Source organism: Octopus sinensis, linkage group LG8, assembly GCF_006345805.1.
Source record: "Octopus sinensis linkage group LG8, ASM634580v1, whole genome shotgun sequence".
Lineage (NCBI taxonomy): Eukaryota > Metazoa > Mollusca > Cephalopoda > Octopoda > Octopodidae > Octopus > Octopus sinensis.
In genome coordinates, this window is record NC_043004.1 from 1,140,657 (window position 1) to 1,160,458 (window position 19,802).

The 19,802-nt window shown below is 38.5% G+C and overlaps 1 protein-coding gene across 2 annotated transcripts in view; it reads left to right on the forward strand.

The window, feature by feature from the left end:
- LOC115215075 (sulfotransferase 6B1) overlaps positions 1 to 14,482 on the forward strand; it is a 16,941-nt gene extending 2,459 nt beyond the window's left edge. Inside the window, exons 2-6 of one of the 2 annotated variants that reach the window (XM_029784232.2) lie at positions 4,589 to 4,775; positions 7,045 to 7,368; positions 7,884 to 7,987; positions 11,098 to 11,263; positions 14,033 to 14,482. In XM_029784232.2, the coding sequence (XP_029640092.1) occupies positions 4,610 to 4,775; positions 7,045 to 7,368; positions 7,884 to 7,987; positions 11,098 to 11,263; positions 14,033 to 14,154 (882 nt within the window). In that variant the 5' untranslated portion in view covers positions 4,589 to 4,609 and the 3' untranslated portion in view covers positions 14,155 to 14,482. The remainder of the gene's footprint in view (positions 1 to 4,588; positions 4,776 to 7,044; positions 7,369 to 7,883; positions 7,988 to 11,097; positions 11,264 to 14,032) is intronic. The other variant, XM_029784231.2, reaches the window with a different exon arrangement.
- Positions 14,483 to 19,802: the final 5,320 nt, after the last annotated feature.

The window sequence follows — 19,802 nt, forward strand, 5'->3', positions numbered from 1 at the left end:
TTTAGCAACTAATTTCAGGACATTGAACGACCAGGTGCAATTTCCCTTGAACAATGCCGTGCACCTTGTGTCCTATCGATTTTGCTTTCATTCTTTAAATACAGAAATATGAAAATACCCGCTTTCTCGTCGTACATCTCGTATAACAAAAGGCACAAATCCTTCGTAAGAATAAAAAAAAATGTTTTTTTTAAAAACGAGAGAAATGTCGATAAAATCACGTGTCAACGAAAGTAGGTCTACATGGTCACTCTTTATTAAGATCCTCGGCAAATGTGACAGAAAATTCGTTAAAATTTTGCAAGGTTTTAGGAAAGCTTTTCACTGTACAGCTATCACAAGGTTTTTTAAAAAACCAAATTACCCTACATCTGAATACATCTCAGTTAACAACAACTCCCTATTGGAATGAACCTTGATACCACAAAACTTACCTTTCAAAGGAGTTAATAGGTTGTCACAGGCGGTGCTATTAAATTAGACATGGCCGGGACCAATCTTTGACCGAAATACATCTAAGTTATATTTTTTTCTTAGCGTAGGCTAGTGTGTCTTCTGTTAAAAAATATGCAATCAAGAAGCGTGTGTCTTGTTTAGATCTAGGTGCAGTGGTATAGATAGGATATGTGCTCCATGGGTAGCTTTTTATGTCAGGTCCCTTGTGAGCTATCTCATGAGTGCTACTGGTAACGTGGAATGCAGTACAACCTGGAATGTCGGCGACTAAAGCGACAGCCCCACTAAGCTTGCCTGGTGAGGAGGTTTTGCTAGAACCCCAGGAGGACTGAAAACAAGACCTGTCAAAAGGATCGATATACCAAGGGTAGGATCAACGACTATCTAGCAACACTACGGGCCCTCAGAATTTCCGGGTTAATGTCCGGCGTGCTGCAAGTACAAATATGTAGGGGTAGCTTTTGAAGTTGCCTGCTCTCCTCGGGGCCCGAAGCCCATACAGGATTATAGGGCAGACTCAACAGTGTCACCCTCATAGAAGCTTCCCACACCTCTCTGTCCCACCCTCGCCCTTTACCCTTTTATCCCCACCTCACCCCCTTTCTTCCCCTCACTCCCTTCCCATCCCGCCAGCTACGGTTTATCCTAACTGAATAAGATCTATGTTCTAGAGCAGTGCTTCCTAAACTTTTTCATTCAGGACCCCATTTTTCATCACGTGATTTTTTCGCGACCCCAGGTATTAAATATGAAATAAAACATACAAATAAATACATAAATCATTAATTTTTTTGCTGAACAGTATATTGGGTTGGAGCATTTGCGGCTTTTTTCCAACAAATTTTGTTCAACAAAAACAATAACAATATTTAACAAAAACATCTTTAAATGATTATTCCGGAGCATATTCACCACCTACTTCAATTACTGCTTCTCATTTGCTTGGCAGACGGTCAGACCGTCATTTAAAGATGTTTTTGTTAAATATTGTTATTGTTTTTATTGAATAAAATTGGTTGAAAAACAGCCGCAATAATTATGCACCAGCCCAATACTTATAAAAAAATGTAGTTATATTATTTGTCAGAATAAAAGTAGTTTTAAGATTTGTTCCAAGTACAAAAACAAACCAAAGTAAAAACCAATGTGTCGGATATGCCTTTTTTTTTTTGCTGCATAACAAATTAAACCTTGGTGTGATATTTGACACTGCTGGACACAAAGTGTTTTCTACGTTTTTCAGCGTTGACCGATATTTAGTTTTAAAAAGGGTTAAAGCTGAAAATGTCGTTTCACATAGGTATGTTGTGCTAAATGACAAAAGAACACGTAATACCATTTCAGAAATAGCATATAAACTGAAATTCAAGTGTTTGAATTTATTTTTCGCGACCCCAGCATTTTGCTTTGCGATCCCATTTGGAGGGTCACGACCCATAGTTTAAGAAGCGCTGGTCTAGAGTATTCAAACCATACCCTCATATATTTTTAGTGCTATATATCTGCCTGATTTTAAGCTGGTCGAGCAACGAAATCAGCCTTCCTCGGCTGTTGTATATCAGATAACCAATTTAATTCTAACATTTCAAAAAATGCTAATGTATTAGACCATTTTCGTTCCTTTGCCCTTTGCCTTTCGGTACATTCACAACTACAGTGGTTTTGTGGATTCTAAAGAAACGAAATTATATAACAAAATTAAATAAAGAAAACAAAAACAGGAACGAGTTGGTCCTTTGGACATCACTGCTTTTAGACCTCGTGGGTCTGGTTACTTATTCTCCTTTAACGGGATGCCAATCCGATGCAGGTTGAACTTTTCAACCGTAGAACTCATTTGTAGCTGATTGGACGGGAACAATGTGAGATGAAGTGTTCTGCACAAGAATGCAACGCACTGCCGGCTCACGGAATCGAAACAGCGATTTTCCGATCGTGCGTACAATACCTTTAACCACTAAGCCACTTGTCTTTTAGCAACACAATTATAAGAAATCTGTACAACGAGGTTGAACTTGCTGCTCTGGTTCTGTCTATTTCCAAAATCAAATCCCTTATCATCGAAGTTGGTGTTTTTTTTTTATTCATTTGCATTCAATAAAGCCAAGAAATTTAAGATTATTAGTTGCTAATGTAATTGCTAGGGAAATAGCTCGTTGCTATTCCAGAGCTAGGGAAATAGCTCGTTGCTATTCCAGACAATCGGGGCTTCCCAATATTTTTCATCACTCACAATTTTGGCGATATAACAGAGTTGCGTCCCTTACATGATTTATACATCACTCTCCCCCCTCTCTCTCGCTTTCCCTCCTCCTCCTTTCTCTTTCTCTCTCTTTTCCTCCACCCATTCTCTCTCAGCGCATTTTTTATTCGCTTCATCTGCGATGCACTTAGTGCGTGATAGGTGAACCGAGATATGGCATGGGATACTATACTATACTATAATTCTTTCTAATTTTAGCACAAGGCCTGCAATTTTGAAGGAGGAGGTCAAGTCAATCACATCGAAAGACGAAAGACAAAGTTGACCTCCGTGTGATTTGAACTCAGAACGTAAACATCCGAAAGAAATGCCGCTTAGCATTTGGTCCGACACGTTAACGATTCTGCTGGTTCGCCACCTTTGTATATACTAAAATATAATCCTTTCTTGGATAAGCACAAGGTCTGAAATATTTGTGGAGGGAGACTGTTGATTACAAAAATCCCGAAAGGACGGAAGGCAAAGTCGACCTCGGCGGAATTTCAACTCAGAACGTAGCAGCAGACAAAATACCTATTTCTTTACTACCCACAAGGGGCTAAACACAGAGAGGACAAACAAGGACAGACAAACGGATTAAGTCGATTACACCGACCCCACTGCGTAACTGGTACTTATTTAATCGACCCCGAAAGGATGAAAGGCAAAGTCGACCTCGGCAGAATGTGAACTCAGAACGTAGCGGTAGACGAAATACCGCTAAACATTTCGCCCGCTGTGCTAACGATTCCGCCAGCTCCCCTCCGCCTTTGTGTATGCTAAGATATAATTATTTCTACTCCAGACACAAGGCCTTGAAAATGTTTTGGAGAAGGTGGCTAATCGATTACATGGATCCTCGTGCATAACTGGTACTTTTTTCATCGACCTTGAAAGGATGAAAGGCAAAGTCGACCTCGGTGGAATTTGAACACAGGCGTGGTGAAAGAGTACAGGCGAGCTGGGAGAATCGTTAGCACGCCGGGCGAAATGCTTTGCGGTATTTCGCCTGTCTTTTCGTTCTGAGTTCAAATTCCGCCAATGTCGACTTTGCCTTTCATCCTTTCGAGGTCGATTAAATAAGTACCAGTTACGCACCAGGGTCGATATAATCGACTTAATCCATTTTTCTGTCCTTGTTTGTCCCCTCTGTGTTTAGCCCCTTGAGGGCAATAAAGAAATAAGAAACATTAGCATGCTGGGCGAAATGCTTAGCAGTATTTCGTCTGTCTTTACGTTCTGAGTTAAAATTCCACCGAGGTCGACTTTGCCTTTCATCCTTTCGGGGTCGATAAATTAAGTAGCAGTTGCGTACTGGGGTCGATCTAATCGACTGACTCCCTCCCCGCAAATTTCGAGCCTTGTGCCTAGAGTAGAAAAGTATGTATTCTCATGCATATAGTTGCATATCTAGACATGCTCATATATACTTACAGTTTCAGTGATGGATTGGATTTGTAGTCTTCGAAACAGCTTTCCCCTTTCTGGTTTTGAGAAGCCTAATTTCTCAAGATTGGTATTTAAGCAGTGTGTTACATATCCCAGGGCCCCAATAATGTCTTATCCTAAAGCAGCGAGCGCGTCGGACAAAATGCTTAGCAACATCTCATCTGTCTTTACGTTTTGAGCTGAAATTTCGCGGAGATTGACTTTGCCTTTCATCCTTTCGGCCTCGATAAATTAAGCTCCAGTGAAACACTGGTGCCAATGTAATTGATTGGTCCCCTCCCCACAAATTTCGGGCCTTGTGCCTATAATAGAAATGATATTATTTCTTATCTTAACCACCCCCTCACATCTCTAGATATCATCAAAGGATTATCTACTTCCTTCGTATTAATTGCAATAATCATCCATACACTTAATATATTAACTGATTCATTTTTGCAGAGATAACCATAAACGCTCAACATGCCTGAAGTATTCTACAAAGATCCTGCAGGATATGAACTGCTCAGTTATGACTACAATGGCTTTCTGGTTCCGCCATTCCCAAATGTTCACGAAAATCTTGAAAAACTTCCTGATATGGCGATAAGAAATGATGATGTCTTTCTTCTCGGCTACATGAAAGCAGGTATGTATTCTGTTGTAGCATTTGTCTAAATCAGCGGTTCTCAACCATTTTCATACTGATGGAACCTTTGGTTTCTATTATATTCCACTAGACTCTCATTGCCCTTCCATGTTTAAAAACTAGTTTTATAGAAACTTTTTTCAAAATTCCTATTTTGTTTTTCAAGCATTAAAGTTTGAATTAATTAAAACGTTACGAAGGAAATCTAGCTGCTTCTTCCGGCTGGCTGGCTGGCTGGCTGGCTGGATGACTGGCTGGTTGGCTGGCTAGCTAACTGGATGGATGGATGGATGCATGCATGCATGTATATGTGTATGTATCCGTATGTACGTGCATGTATGCATGTATATATGTATGCATTGTTTTCGTATACATTCATTTGCTTTCTTCTAAAAAATCTAGTGCTCTTAGCTTAGATTTTCTTGGGGCCGGCCAGATTTAGAGCAGTCTCGAGAGTAACCAGCCGAAACTGCTAGGACGATCTGGTGCTCGACTGAAGATTGAAAGCTCCGAATGACCCGTCCTTGTTTTTTCTTGTTCTTTTTTTGTATCACCTAACTGTCCGAATGTCTTGTTGTCGCTTGTTACATTCTTGTTCCATTTTTGTTTTGTTTGGTTTTGTTTTTTATGTATGTATATATGTATGTATGTATGTATGTATGTATGTATGTATGTATGTATGTATGTACGTACGTACGTATGTATGTACGTACGTACGTACGTACGTATGTATGTATGTATGTATGTATGTATGTATGTGTGTATGTGTGTATGTATGTATGTATGTATGTGTGTATGTATGTCTGTTTGCATGTATGTATATATGTATGTATGTATATAGGTATGTATGTATGTATGTATGTATGTATGTACGAATGTATATATTCAGATTTGTATGTTTTGTTTTATGTAGGTATTTTCATTCAAATAGTCGCATATCTAGACATGCTCATATATATTTAAATGATAAACTTCAGGAAAGTTTTACAGATTTTTACAGTTCCAGTGATGGACTGGATCTGTAGTCTTCGAATCAACTTTATCCTTTCTGGTTTTGAGAAGCCTAATTTCTCAAGATTGGTATTTAGGCAGTGTGTTACATATCCCAACGCCCCAATAATTACAGGTATAAATCTGGATTTGTAATCTGTTTTTACTGAGGTCTTCACTGGGACATTCCACCAATATTCCTTTTTTCATGAGTAGCTATGGCTTCCACTGAACTGTTGGTTCTTATTTCTTTGTCCTCGGGGTTATCCTTCCGGCGGATCTCGTTATACAGTGTCCTAGCTACAACATCATGTCTTATTGGCAGATAATATTGTGATGACCTTTTCAGACAACTACTTATGATGTGGCTGATATCTGCGTTCGCAACTCCACAAAGTCTGCATCGGTTATCACATTTTACTGCTTTGCCTGTATTTCTGTCCCTTTTGTGCATCCGGTATTTGGTTGATATTTCCTGTTCCTGGATTGCAAACGCATACCCTTCAAAGTGGGAGGTAGTAATCCGTTTGTTGGTCCATGATTGACTGCTTTGATGACTAATGTTACTATCATCACGGAGCTTTCTGCTAACATGTCCATGCAGAGTCTTCTGCCCATATACGCTCATCCTTTCATCTGATGATGCATTGCGTTAGAGTTGCGACTTCTTTGGGCATGTATTTAAGGTTATCAGAAAAAGGAATACTGCGCAAAGAGCTGCTTTCCAAGTCTCATGATATTATCAGCCTCATGCATGCAAACTTGGTCAAGAGATGCACTTCGACACTTGGTGGTTAACAGATGTTGCCGAAAGGATATGGTGCGACATCCGAAGGCATTTTGGATCTATGTTAAACTTCTGCCGCTTTGCTTTCATTTTAGGTAGAGGCGGTTTACATCACTGGTTTTGTGGAAATTATGTGTGTTGGTTAGTATCAACTGGGTTTTCACATCAATGGCTCGGATCTTATCAAGCGTCCAATCAAACAACCCAAATGTTGTATGAGTACTGGCACTGCAAACACATTGTGGGTCACTGTTTTATGTATGTATGTATGTATGTATGTATGTATGTATGTATGTATGTATGTATGTATGTATGTATGTATGTATGTATGTATGTATGTATGTATGTATGTATGTATGTATGTATGTATGTATGTATGTGCGTGTGCGTGTGTGTGTGTGTGTGTGTGTGTGTGTGTGTGTGTGTACTTCATTTGTATTTCTTCATATTTATTTTGTACTGTTCATCAACGTTTGAAGCTTTCTGTCGCAGGTTGTCATTGGATGTGGGAAATATCCGGAATGTTACTGAAAGGCTCTGCCGAATACAGCCTCCAAGATAAAACCGCTGCAATGCTGGAGAGGGCTCCGCAAGCTAGCCTAGATCAACTTCCATCACCCAGAGTTCTAAACAGTCATCTCCACCTGCATCATCTGCCACGAGAGATATTTACCAAAAAACCTAAAATGGTTTTCATGACCCGCAACCCTCGCGACATTGCTGTCTCTTCGTATCATCATTTGTTTCAAATGGCAGAATTGTACCACTACGATGGAGATTGGAACGGTTACTTTCATCTGATTACAGAAGGCAAAGGTATGAAAAACAAATCTTCAATCATTACGAATATTTTTGCAAATTTTAAGGCAGCGAGCTGGCAGAATCGTTAGCACGCTGGGCGAAATGCGTAGCCGTATTTCGTCTGCCGTTATATTCTGAGTTCAAATTCCGCCGAGATCGACTTTGCCTTTCATCCTTTCGGGGTCGATAAATCAAGTACCAGTTACGCACTGGGGTCGATGTAATCGACCTAATCCGTTTGTCTGTCTCTGTTTGCCCCTCCGTGTTTAGCCCCTTGTGGATAGTAAAGAAATATATTTTCACAAATTTCTTCTGTTCTCTACTGAATGGAGAGCCTGCTGAGAGTAAATGACATCAAATCGTGATGAGGATTAATTGGAGTCAATGGGTTCATTTAAACACTAAAAAATGTTACCACACACACACACACACACACACACACACACACACACACTGGTCACAACAGCAAAAGAATAAAGAATACTGTAACCATTGTTGAAGATACAATAGTTTATTTTGTCTCGTTTCAGTGAATTATGGCAACTGGTTTCAATATATGCTACAGTGGGAGAAGGATATCAAAGACCACCCTGAACTACCCATCCTTATACTAAGGTATGAAGATGTCAAAAAGGTAAATCACGATAAATCTCTTTGCGTTTTATTATTTCTTATTGTTCCAGATATTGAACTGTCAAATAAATTCAGTGATTTTTTTTTCTCCATTTATTTTAATCCTTATTTTTCATCAACGATTTTAACAAGTCACTCAACAATATATTCTGCTTTACAACTTCTTGCCAACGTTCCACTAACTTGTTGAGGCCTTGCTAATAGAAATCACCCGGTCTTGACTCGAAGAATTCATCAAAGGACATTGTCAGCTCCATAGCATTGTTGAACGAAATGTCTCGCAGACTCTTGAAGGGAGAAAGATTGAGAAAAGGGATAATCTGAAGGCGCTATATAAGACAAATACGGTGGGTGCAGTAGAGCTTGTTACGCTTGTAAAGTACATAAACACAAAGTCGTGCTAAATCCGCCACATCAGTGGTTTCATCAGTTTGGATGGTGGCATAGTGAAACATTGATGTTTTTACATTTGAGATGGCCTGAGACAAGATATTATCAGACATCTCAGCGATTCGTCGACTGACGGTGTTGTTGGAAAGTGAAACATATTTAAGCTTCTGTAATTCGGACGTTCCGAGCACGAGTGAGATTATATCTTTGCAGCAAGGAAGAACTTCTCTCCAACGTTATGAGGTTTTTTGCAGCAGCAATTTTCCTTGAAACCTTGTAGGAGGCTTTCAGACTTGCCGCAACGTCCTGCAGACACATTCCCGTCTCATCAAACCTGAATTTGACCAATCTGTCAGTTTGGCGTCTGAAAAATTCCTTGTCCTTGTTGACTGCACTTGATGTTTCGTTTCCAAATGCCTCTTTAGTCTGCTGGGTTTCAGCGAAGAAGCTGCCAATACCCCAGAGCACAGAGCACACTGCGCTTTTTCTACTCCACCAGTAGTAAGCACGGAGAAACCGAACCTAAAATATGACACATCGTAAAAGACATTCTACAAATAAATATAATAACAATAGGTAAATGCACAGAATTTTGAACTATTTCACTCTGTTGAGGAAATTTTGTTACTTTTATCAGCATAAATACATATATAATATCACGTGACCGACCAGACCATCAGATGTTGTTACACATCGCTGGTCACAATGCGTTCGCATTGTTTTAGCCTTCGAATGACGCCACCCCGCACGCCAACAGAAGGAAGAGTGGGAAAAAGAGTGGTGAAAGAGTACAGCAGGGATCACCACCCCCTGCCGGAGCCTCGTGGAGCTTTTAGGTGTTTTCGCTCAATAAACACACACAACAGAATCGAAACCACGATCCTGCGACCGCGAGTCCGCTGCCCTAACCACTAGGCCATTGCGCCTCCACTAATATATAATATGTAATATATAATATATATATATAAGATATTTTTCAAAGCTCAGTAAATTCATATTCATGCAGAAGTTATTTAGAAATTGGTTGATTTTGTTTTACTTCAATATCCTCATTTTAGTCATTCAGTTGGACTTGGGTCAAGTTTCTTACAATTGTAACGCCTTATAGCTACTTCAAAAGAGTTCAATTAAAAGTCGCTAGGTACTTTATGTAGAACGAACGTCTTAATTATGACAGCGCTACTAGCTTGTCGAAAATATAGACGTTCTTAAATGTGTGATGGTGAAAACAATCGCAACCTCTCCACAACCTCTGCGGACTATGTTGTAAATGAGCCGGTGTCACGGCCGCTGTAACAGCCCAGAATATACCACTGCCCAGACTATACCCCCTCCAGACAGCCATCTCAGAATATACCCCTGTCCAGGCTATACCACATGCTTGCGGAAAAATAACACAGATGTACCTCACTTATAAAAGTTGCCTCAGAACATATATAAAATTTGATATTAATCGACGAAGAATTAAAAGTTACAAGTAAATTTCGATTTAGACATAGCAATTAAGAATTATTAAATGCAAAGATTCAATGTACCAATATAAACCCAATGCATAGGCAGATTGGAAAAATACTGACGACTCACGCATGTTGCACAGCGCACCTGTACTATGAGTCATGGCCTAGACTCGCGCAAATGTGGCCATTCGTGTTGGGTTTATATTATTACATTTTAAAGTTTGATAGTTGACCGTCATAAATTTCTAAGTGCTAATGCCAAGAACAATAAAAAGGGACTCATAGAAAAATCTAGATTCGTTTTCAAACTTTGGCCAAGAACCCAAGAAGCGATTCGCTACACACGCACGCACGCACGCACGAACACACACACGCACGCACGCATGCACACAGACAGACAGACAGACTGACAGACAAACACACATGCACACACACACATACACGCACACATACACACACACACACACACAGACAGGCACAGGCAGACACAAACGCACGCGCACGCACGCACACACACACATACACACACACACAATACATATTATTACTATTACAGCTATTAGTATTATGGACGCTAGCAATTCTCCCAGCTCGCCGCCTCTAGCATGCAAGGTCTGATTATAATATGGAGTATGATTATTGAAGATGTCTTCATTTGCAGAAAAATAGGAAATTCTAATGGAGACGCTATTAAACCACTCAATAAAGTAGTTGGTGTGGTGTGAGGAAGGGCATCTGGCCGTAGAAATCGGGCCAAAAATGGAAATGGAATGTACACATGAGATGAAGTCTTTCAATCCATTTGGGAATGCCTTAGCTTCAAATATGAACTGACTTGGAATACGTTGACTCGTCCAACCCATGGCAGCATGGAAATCAGATGTAAAATAACGATGTACATAAAATGATGTAATTGTGTTCTGTTTTTAGAATAAGATAGCTATCTGTGTATCATATTTAATGCAGATATATCGTGAAAAGGCGAATTAACTAAGGTATTCGTCCAGAGATAACATCCTTCATGCTCGTATTGTGTTTAAAAACACAAAAATATATTTATCAGTGCGTTTTTTTAAAACAGAGCTTCGATAAAGAATATTATTTTCAGACGAATTCTGCAGTAAATTTGTCTTTAGCGATGTACCTGCATTAAATATGATACACAGATGATTAATTTTATCTAATAATGCTTACTGTAAGAGTTTTTTTTTTTCACTTGTATTTTAAACTACATAACAGTTTGTGTCTTTTATATTTTGTCTAGGATCCAATTGGTATCATTGCTAAGCTAGCTGAATTTTTAGAACTTCCTCGAAATGACCAACTTTTCCAAGACATTGCTGACAAATGTTCTTTTTCCAAAATGAAAGCTGCCAAACCAGCCTATACTTCTCAGTTCCGTTCACCCAGTGCATCCCTCTTTCGTAAAGGTACAGTTTTACTAATTTTTTTTTTTTATTTCTTGTGTTAACACTTTCCTCGTTCTCTTTGTCCCTTAAACTATCCTGCTAGCGATGATACATTCAGTTTAATAGCGGTAATTCTTTTTAATTCTCTGAGTTTCTCTGGAGTAGGAATATTAGGTGCTCCTTTGACGTGTGGTCTACAAAGGAGATTACTTTAGGTTACTTTTAAAATTATTTTGTACATACTTAGCATTGGAAATGTACTTTTTCAAAATTCTTACTATTTTAATAACAAGAAAAACCATATAATAATTAAAAATAAGCACGTTGATCACCCACTAAAATAAATTTGCTCACGTAGATCACACGGGAAGTAGTATCAGTACAAAATAAAAAAGTAGCCAAAAGTAATCTCCCTTTAAAATTGTAGATAACACGGCAAAGTCACACCTTTTTCGAAAGAAATGATGTGAATTTAAGGCTGGTTTCCTGTAAAAATACAACTGCCTTCGTCTCGTCGCTGATCACACTGTAAAAATCTTTAGCCAACATCTTACGGGTTTTTAGAAATTGAAAAATAAACTAAAATATAACGTGATCTCCCTTGAAGATCGCACGCCAAAGAAGCACCGAATGTTCTCTTTAAAGTTGGTTGAGTGATTAGGGAGGAAGCAATAGAATTACGTTAATGCGCAGGTGTGGCTGATCCAGTTTCAACTTCAGTTTGTTGCCTCAGGGTCTTAAGTTCTCTTCCAGAGAATTCTTCTGTATCCTCGGCTTACCAATGTTCTGTGAGTGAGATCGATAGGTGGAAAATGTATGGAAGACCATTGTCTGTGTGTGTCTATCTATCTATCTATCTATCTATCTATCTATCTATCTATCTATCTATCTATCTATCTGTCTGTCTGTCTGTCTGTCTGTCTGTCTGTCTATCTATCTTCGCTCTCTGTCTATCTGTTTATCCTATCTATCTATCTATCTATCTCTCTCTCTCTCTCTCTCTCTCTATATATATATATATATATATATATGTTTGTCTGTCTGTTTCTACATGTTTGTCCGTTTCTATATGTCTGTCTGTAGGTATGTATGTGTGTGCGTCTGTCTATATGTATGTGTGTATGCATGTATACACTGATCCACATACTTGCATGTGTATGTGTGTGTGCGTGCGTGTATGTGTAGACCAATTAACTCATAGATCTTGAGGTTTCGTCCACTACAAGCGTTTTAGTTTTTATCTGAACAATACACTTAATTCTGAACACTTCAGTTGACTTAGATGTCTGGAACAGTTCACTTAAGACTATACATTTCTGGGAATGTTTATTATGAGGCACTGGTGTCATCTCCATGAGAAAATTCATTCATCTCTTATTTACTAAAGAGCTAACCAGCGGGACTCAACTGCCCCTCAAGTTTAAAAGATATTTTACATTATGTATGGAATGAATTTTGTTCTGCCCGTGTATTGATATTATTAACTCACGCGTCAGTTAGTTTATTTATATGTTTATTTATTAGTAAGACAGTTTATTCATTAAACCATTTTGATAAATGATTTGAATGTTCACTGGAGAAGATCTGTCTTCATGTATGTATATCTTTTTTCTGTTTTTAATTCTTTGAATTCTTGCTATAAACAGTGAACGGGTTTCCAGTTAAGAATCGAACGCCTATCGTTGGTATTCAGATAACGACATCAACAGCGAAGCTTTGCATTTTGAATTTTAGAAAGTCTTATTTATTTTCATTGTTTTACTTACAGATTAAACTTTCAGAATATTAGTTAGATATCTTTTTTTCTGTTTTGCCTGAAAACACCCAACTAGTCCAATTTATTACTTGACATTTAGCAACACAACAAAGTGCAACATTGATTCTGGGTACAAATATAAATGTAAAACTTGAACAGAGAAGTTTGTAGGTTTCAATGCTTGTGTGTGTGTATATGTGTGTGTGTGTGTGTGTGTGTGTGTTGTGTGTGTGTGTGTGTGTGTGTGTGTTTCGTATGCCGTCTCTCATAACTTGTAGAGTTATGGGACTGTTGTTGATGACCTTGGCTTTATGTAATATCTCTGGGATAAGCCAATTTCGAAGGGTCCCATTCATCTTCAAACTATATACGGTAAATATTTTCCAGGAGTCCAAGGACTCATAAAGTCGGTTATCTGGTTTTCATGGTATATAAGTAACTGAAATCACAACATTCCCCCGAAACAGGTCACCGGTCTGTTGTAAGATTCAAGGGGAGCGAGCAATTTCGAAGGCAGGGGACAAATCTATTATACCAACACCTGCACTCAATTGACAAATCTATTTTGCCGATCCTGTAAATGTGAAAGGCAAAGTTGACCACGTCAAGATATGAACTCGGAATGTAAAGAGCCGGAGGGAATGTCGCTCAGCATTTTGTCCGAAATGCTAACGATTCTTCCAGCTCGTCATCTTCAAGCTGTAGTACTCCATATGAAAATCTGAATTCATCAATGCTCACAGAGCCTCGTTCAATTTTACTCCCCAGCCACTGCTTAACTGGTGAGCTGTGCTTCCGTCTGCAGCTATACACCGCTAACTGATTTGAGTCATTTGAAAGTTAAGACTAAAGAAGCCATGCAGAAATTGGCGATGAGGTGTGAAGAGCCGTCCTATTAACTGCTGTTCAGCAGCCTTTCAATCAATCGTTTTCATGCTTGTATGCGTAAAGTATTTCATTATAGCAATTATATTTAGAAGCTATAATTATCTTAATGAAAACTGAACATTTCGCATCCATCTTGTATTTTTCAGGTGTCGTTGGAGACTGGAAAAACTGGTTTACAGTTTCACAACACGAAATATTCCAAACGGAATGTGAAAACTTCAAGAAACAATCCACATTGTTTAACATAATGGATGACGCATCATTTTAGATTCTATATTTCTAACACACGATTATATATTTATCTATAAATCAGTTTATTTGTCTATCTGCTTGGCTATCTGTCTGCTTGGCTGCCTCTATACCTATCTATGTATATAGATATGTTCATGTTTATACATATAGAGAGATGTCAGTACATAAATATGCATGTATGCATTCACCACAAATACTACAAGCTGTTCAAAAGATTAAATCTAAGTTCTATCTATCTATCTATCTATCTATCTATCTATCTATCTATCTATCTATCTATCTATCTATCTATCTATCTATCTATCTATCTATCTATCTATCTATCTATCTATCTATACACACATACACACATATACATACTATTTATATATATATAGTGAAGGTGCATGGCTTAGTGGTTAAGGTGTTGCAATCACAATTTCGAGATCGTGGGTTCGATTCCCAAACCGGGCGTTGCCATGTGTTCTTGAGCAAAGCACTTCATTTCGCGTTGCTCTGCGATCATTTCAACATCTGACATATGGCATCTGTTGCACCTGTACAGGTAATGTTGATCTGATGGAGGGAGTGAACATATGTCTACATAAACATTTGATCACTATAAACAAATCACGTGTGATTGTTCGGTAAGAAATTGTCGAACCTTCATACGTCATCTAAAGACGGGATAGTCCATTACACACACACACAACACACACACACACACACACACCCACACACACACACACACACACACACAACACACACACACACACACACACACACACACACACACAGATATTGTCCTTAGTTGTGAGTGCCTAACAAAGGCATAAGTGTATCAAGCCAAGGTATTATCTATAGATGATAATAATAAATATTGAGTATTACTTTGCATTAGTGCAAATACATTCAAAAACAGGTACATCCAACATAACCACTCATTCAAATTCAGAAAGAAAATTCTTCTTTATTGATCAAGTATATATGAGTATGAAAGAGAATGGTATCAACAATAGCAAAATACAATTCAGGTAAATCTCGTTCCCTTAATGGGAAAAAGCTGAAAGAAAGTAATCATCAAAGAAAAAAGATTAAATCTCACATAGCTAGCTCAATACAAAAAGAAAAATTGTATTGGTATGAGCAAAGGAAGTCTTAAGAACCGTTTCATCAACTATAAATCCACCTCATATATATATATATATATATATATATATATATATATATATATATAATATATATATATATATATATTATATATATACTTATTTACACACATATATGCAGACATGCGTACTTTAAACTGAACATCTTTGATATATATTCTTAGAAGTTAAATCTTTCGGAAATTTGAAGATGGAAATTTTGAGAAAATATTTTGTCCCGTTGTAATTTTGCTGAATATTTTATTTTTGTATCTATTTTTGTATCTATTTTTGGTTACTGTGGAACTAAGAACTCCTTTATTGTAAAATTGTAAAGATTTGGGGATTATCCTAATAGAACTAAATGATTATATATTATATAGAAAATAAAACAACAGCAGTAAATTGCTTTATGTGTACAAATTTCTTGTCGTTGTTTGTTGTTTTGTTGATAGAGGTGAACAATACCAACATTAGACACATACGCGCACACGTACACACTCACGTAAATGTATCTTATTTTTTTCTCGAGTTCTACGGCTTGTAAAGTCGGTTGCCTGGTTTCTATGGTGTAAAAGTAATGGTTATCACAACATTGCCCCTGAAGGGGACGGCGTTCCATTGTAGACTCCAAGGGCAACAATTTTGAGGTAAGGGCATAAATCGATTGCATCTACTCCAGTTTTTCACTGGTACTTTATCTTATCGGTCTTTGTACCGATGCTTTATTACATCGGCCCTGGAGTGATGAAAAGTAATGTTGATCTCGGTGAGATTTGAACTCAGAACGTAAAGAACCGGAAGAATGCTGCTACACATTCTGTCCGATGTGCTAACAATTCTTCCGGCTCGTCGCTTTATATATGCATATAAAAAAAATGATCAAAAGTCCTTTCCGGACTAAAGGCATGTAGTGATGCTATTTTGGAAGTTTTCAGTGCGCATGCGCAGAGTTGGATTACTTCCGGTAGGCTGCCGGAAGTTCCCTCATGCGCATGCGCAGAGAACTACCAACAGAAAGATTTCCCGCTAGATCTGTCTTTTTTGGAAGCTGCAGCCGAATCGAGTGGACACGACTCAAGGTTCTCTCAAGAAAAACCAACACGTAGAGAAGCCCCCTTCAACGCGGGAACGGAGACAGCCTTTTGGCTCACACAAGTTAACGACTGTGAATAGTTTTATGGCTTTGGCTACCGATTCGCCCTGAAGAAAATATATGTGTATATAATTTTATTTGCGAATCCAGAATAAATAAAATATTATTTATTGCTGTTGAAGATAGTCGAAGTTTTGGTTTTCCTTTCGACATAGTTGAATGTAACAGGATAAGACCGGCCCCCTTCAAGTGTTCCAGAGACAGTCATCCCTGTTACAGGCACATAAAGCCGGCTTCCCGGTGGCTGCGACCTGTATATTCCTTTCTGGATAGGACGCCGGTTCATCGCAGAATTACTCGTTTTTACCACCTGAGTGAACTGGAATAACAAGAGATGAAGGTTTTGTCCAAGAATACAACACATCGCTCCGTTCAGAAATCGAAACCACAATCTCACGATCATAGTTGCAACACCTTAACCACAAAGCCATACGCCTCCACATATGTGCACATACATATATCTGTCAATTGGAAGGTGGACGGTGTTCTATATTCATCTGATTAAAGTGTCATTCAATCGAGCATTCAGTCGACTCGGCTCTAGAAATTGAAAAGAAAAATGATTAATAACAATTTAGATTATGTGTGACTTCCTATGTAAATAATAATAATAATGAAATTATTGTATACAGTGCTCAGGTGCACCACAACTTGTCAAAAGTGCGTATAAATCATATGCAGTAATATACAAATGTCTGGGAAGTGAACAGTGTATGAGTTAGATACATGTTCACGTGTGTATGGAGGGGAGAAAATCAGGTGTAGGGTTGGCGAATCTCAGGAAGCATGGAAGTTTTGAAGGATGCAGTGCTCCGACAACTAACGTCTGATGCCGGCAGTTTGTTCCATGCTTCAGCAACTCTTAGCGTGAAAAAATGCTTCCGAAAGTCATGAGAACTGTGCTGTTTTCTGACTTTGTAAACATGTCCACGGATGGAGTTTGAAAAGGTGCTCAGAGTTATTGTTTGTAAGATGGTTAATAATTTTATGGGTGTCTGCCAAGTCAGCTGCCAGACGTCGGAGTTTCAATGTATCCATACACAGGGAAGTAAGGCGTTCAGAATATCGCAAATGCCTGATGGAGGGTATTCTTTTGGTTGCACGTCGCTGAACAGTTTCCAGACAATTAATACATCCTCCAAATGTAAGATGGGGCTTTTACAGGGCAGCTCCGCTTGCTAGAAACAGAAAGCGAATTCCTTTTAAATCATACACTACCGACTTAAAAAGAGTGTGCAGAATAACACAGCGTGGGTGTATACTGTTACATAGACGATATTTTTAAGCCAACGGGAATTGAAATCCTGTCGTCCAGATCTAGTGATACAGAAATTAAACACAATGCTGTCCACCGCTGAAATCACAACTGGTTGACCGTCGCGGTTTCGAACATCTGTGATGACTGGAGGTGGTTCATTTTCGCCCTTAATGCTGTACATTCACTGGTTAAACATGGTCAACACTTCCCAGGTGAACGGCGACAGTTTCCGTCAATTTAATTCTTTCATAAGCCACTGGTCGACCCAGGGCTACAGGGGAAGACACTTTTCCAATATGCCGCGCAGTTGGACGGAACCCAAAGCCAATTTATTTCAAAGCGTTCTTCTTAACCACACAGCCATGCTACAAACAAAATGATTGAACTATTGACTATTGTTATATGCGCTTTGAAGGCGGTGAGCTGGCAGAATCGTTAGCACGCCGGGCGAAATGCTTAGCGGTATTTCGTCTGCCGTTACGTTCTGAGTTCGAATTCCGCCGAAGTCGACTTTGCCTGTCATCCTTTCGGGGTCGATAAATTAAGTACCAGTTGTGCGCTGGGGTCGATGTAATCGACTTGATCCCTTTGTTTGTCCCCTTGTGGGTAATAAAGAAATATATTATATGCGCTTTGTAAGAAATGCATACGTTTAGAAATTTGAAATGATGCAAGGGACATAACTACGTAACAAAACTTTAGAGTTATCTCCCTTGCAATTTTACGTTTTTTTTTTTCAACTTTGTATAGTGTCTTTTTACTGTTTTGCACATGAAATAAGTGCAGGGAGTTCAATGGATCGAACTCACCCCGTAAATTATTAACCAACATCATTTATTTAATCTCTTCTGTTGAAATGGTTGCGAGGAACATCGTGATTCTATGAATACCGATTGCAATGGAACATACAGCATTTGTCAAACGTTAATGCCTTTCGCTCCATGCACACACACACACACGTGTATATATTCTTCATCTTTTAATTGTTTCAGTCAATTGACTGTATCTATACTTGCATATATGTTTGTGTGTGTGCGTACGCGTGTATGTATGTATGTATGTATCCATACATACATACATACGTCTTTTGCCTTTCTTCTTTTAGTTGTTTCGGTTACTAGACTGGGACCATGCTGGAGCAACATCTCAAAGAAGTGGGCACAACTGCAAAACAAGCTGGAAAAAGTTGTACTCAAACACCAAAGATTGATATATATGTATGTGTGTATATATATATATATATATATATATATTATATATATATTTTAAAGCTAAAAGAAAAAATCTTCACAAGCTGTTACACAAAATTTCACGTGACCGTTCGTCAGAAAGTTGTATATATATGTGTGTGTATACATATATATATAAAATTTCTGCTTTTCTCTTTTTCACCTCTTTTGTTTTGTCTCTGTTTCATTCTCGCTCCTTGAAGAGATTACAGCCGTTTTACATTTTCCTTCGTGTGATAAATTCAGAGTAGAATAAATTATGTTTACATGTCTGCACTAATATGCATGCTACACATTATACGATACAATTGTACGTTTAGAAATCAATACAGATAAAGAAAGCCAGCTCATCAGATCACCAGAACATCATGGTTACACCCACGATTCAACACTGGAATTATTATTACATGTAAGCCTAAGGATGGCAAGTGGTTCAATAAATGTATTCACGTCTCATGGCTGGCTCCTGACTTTTTGTGGTATATAAATATATATTTATATACGAGGTATGATCAATAAGTGTCTGGACTGTTGCCATAATAATGAAGCTAAAGTACAGAGTGACAGATTGACCTTGAAGTCTGCTGCGCATGCGCACCAAATTTTAACATTCTAGCTCACTTTCGCTGTTTACAGCAGTGCATGGAAGGCACATGTATAGCGTGTGATCGTCGTATTGACCATGACAGAAAAAGTTGTCGTGGTGATACCTGCTCAGAGGTCTACACAAAGTTACAGAAAGCGTATGGAGAGGAGTGTATGAGCCGCACACAAGTGTACGAGTGGTTCAGACGTTTCCAAGATGGCCAAAAAAAAAATGTCGATAGTGATGAACGTTCTGGGAGACCAGTAACCAACAGAACTGAGAAAAACATCGCAGATGTGCGTGCAGCT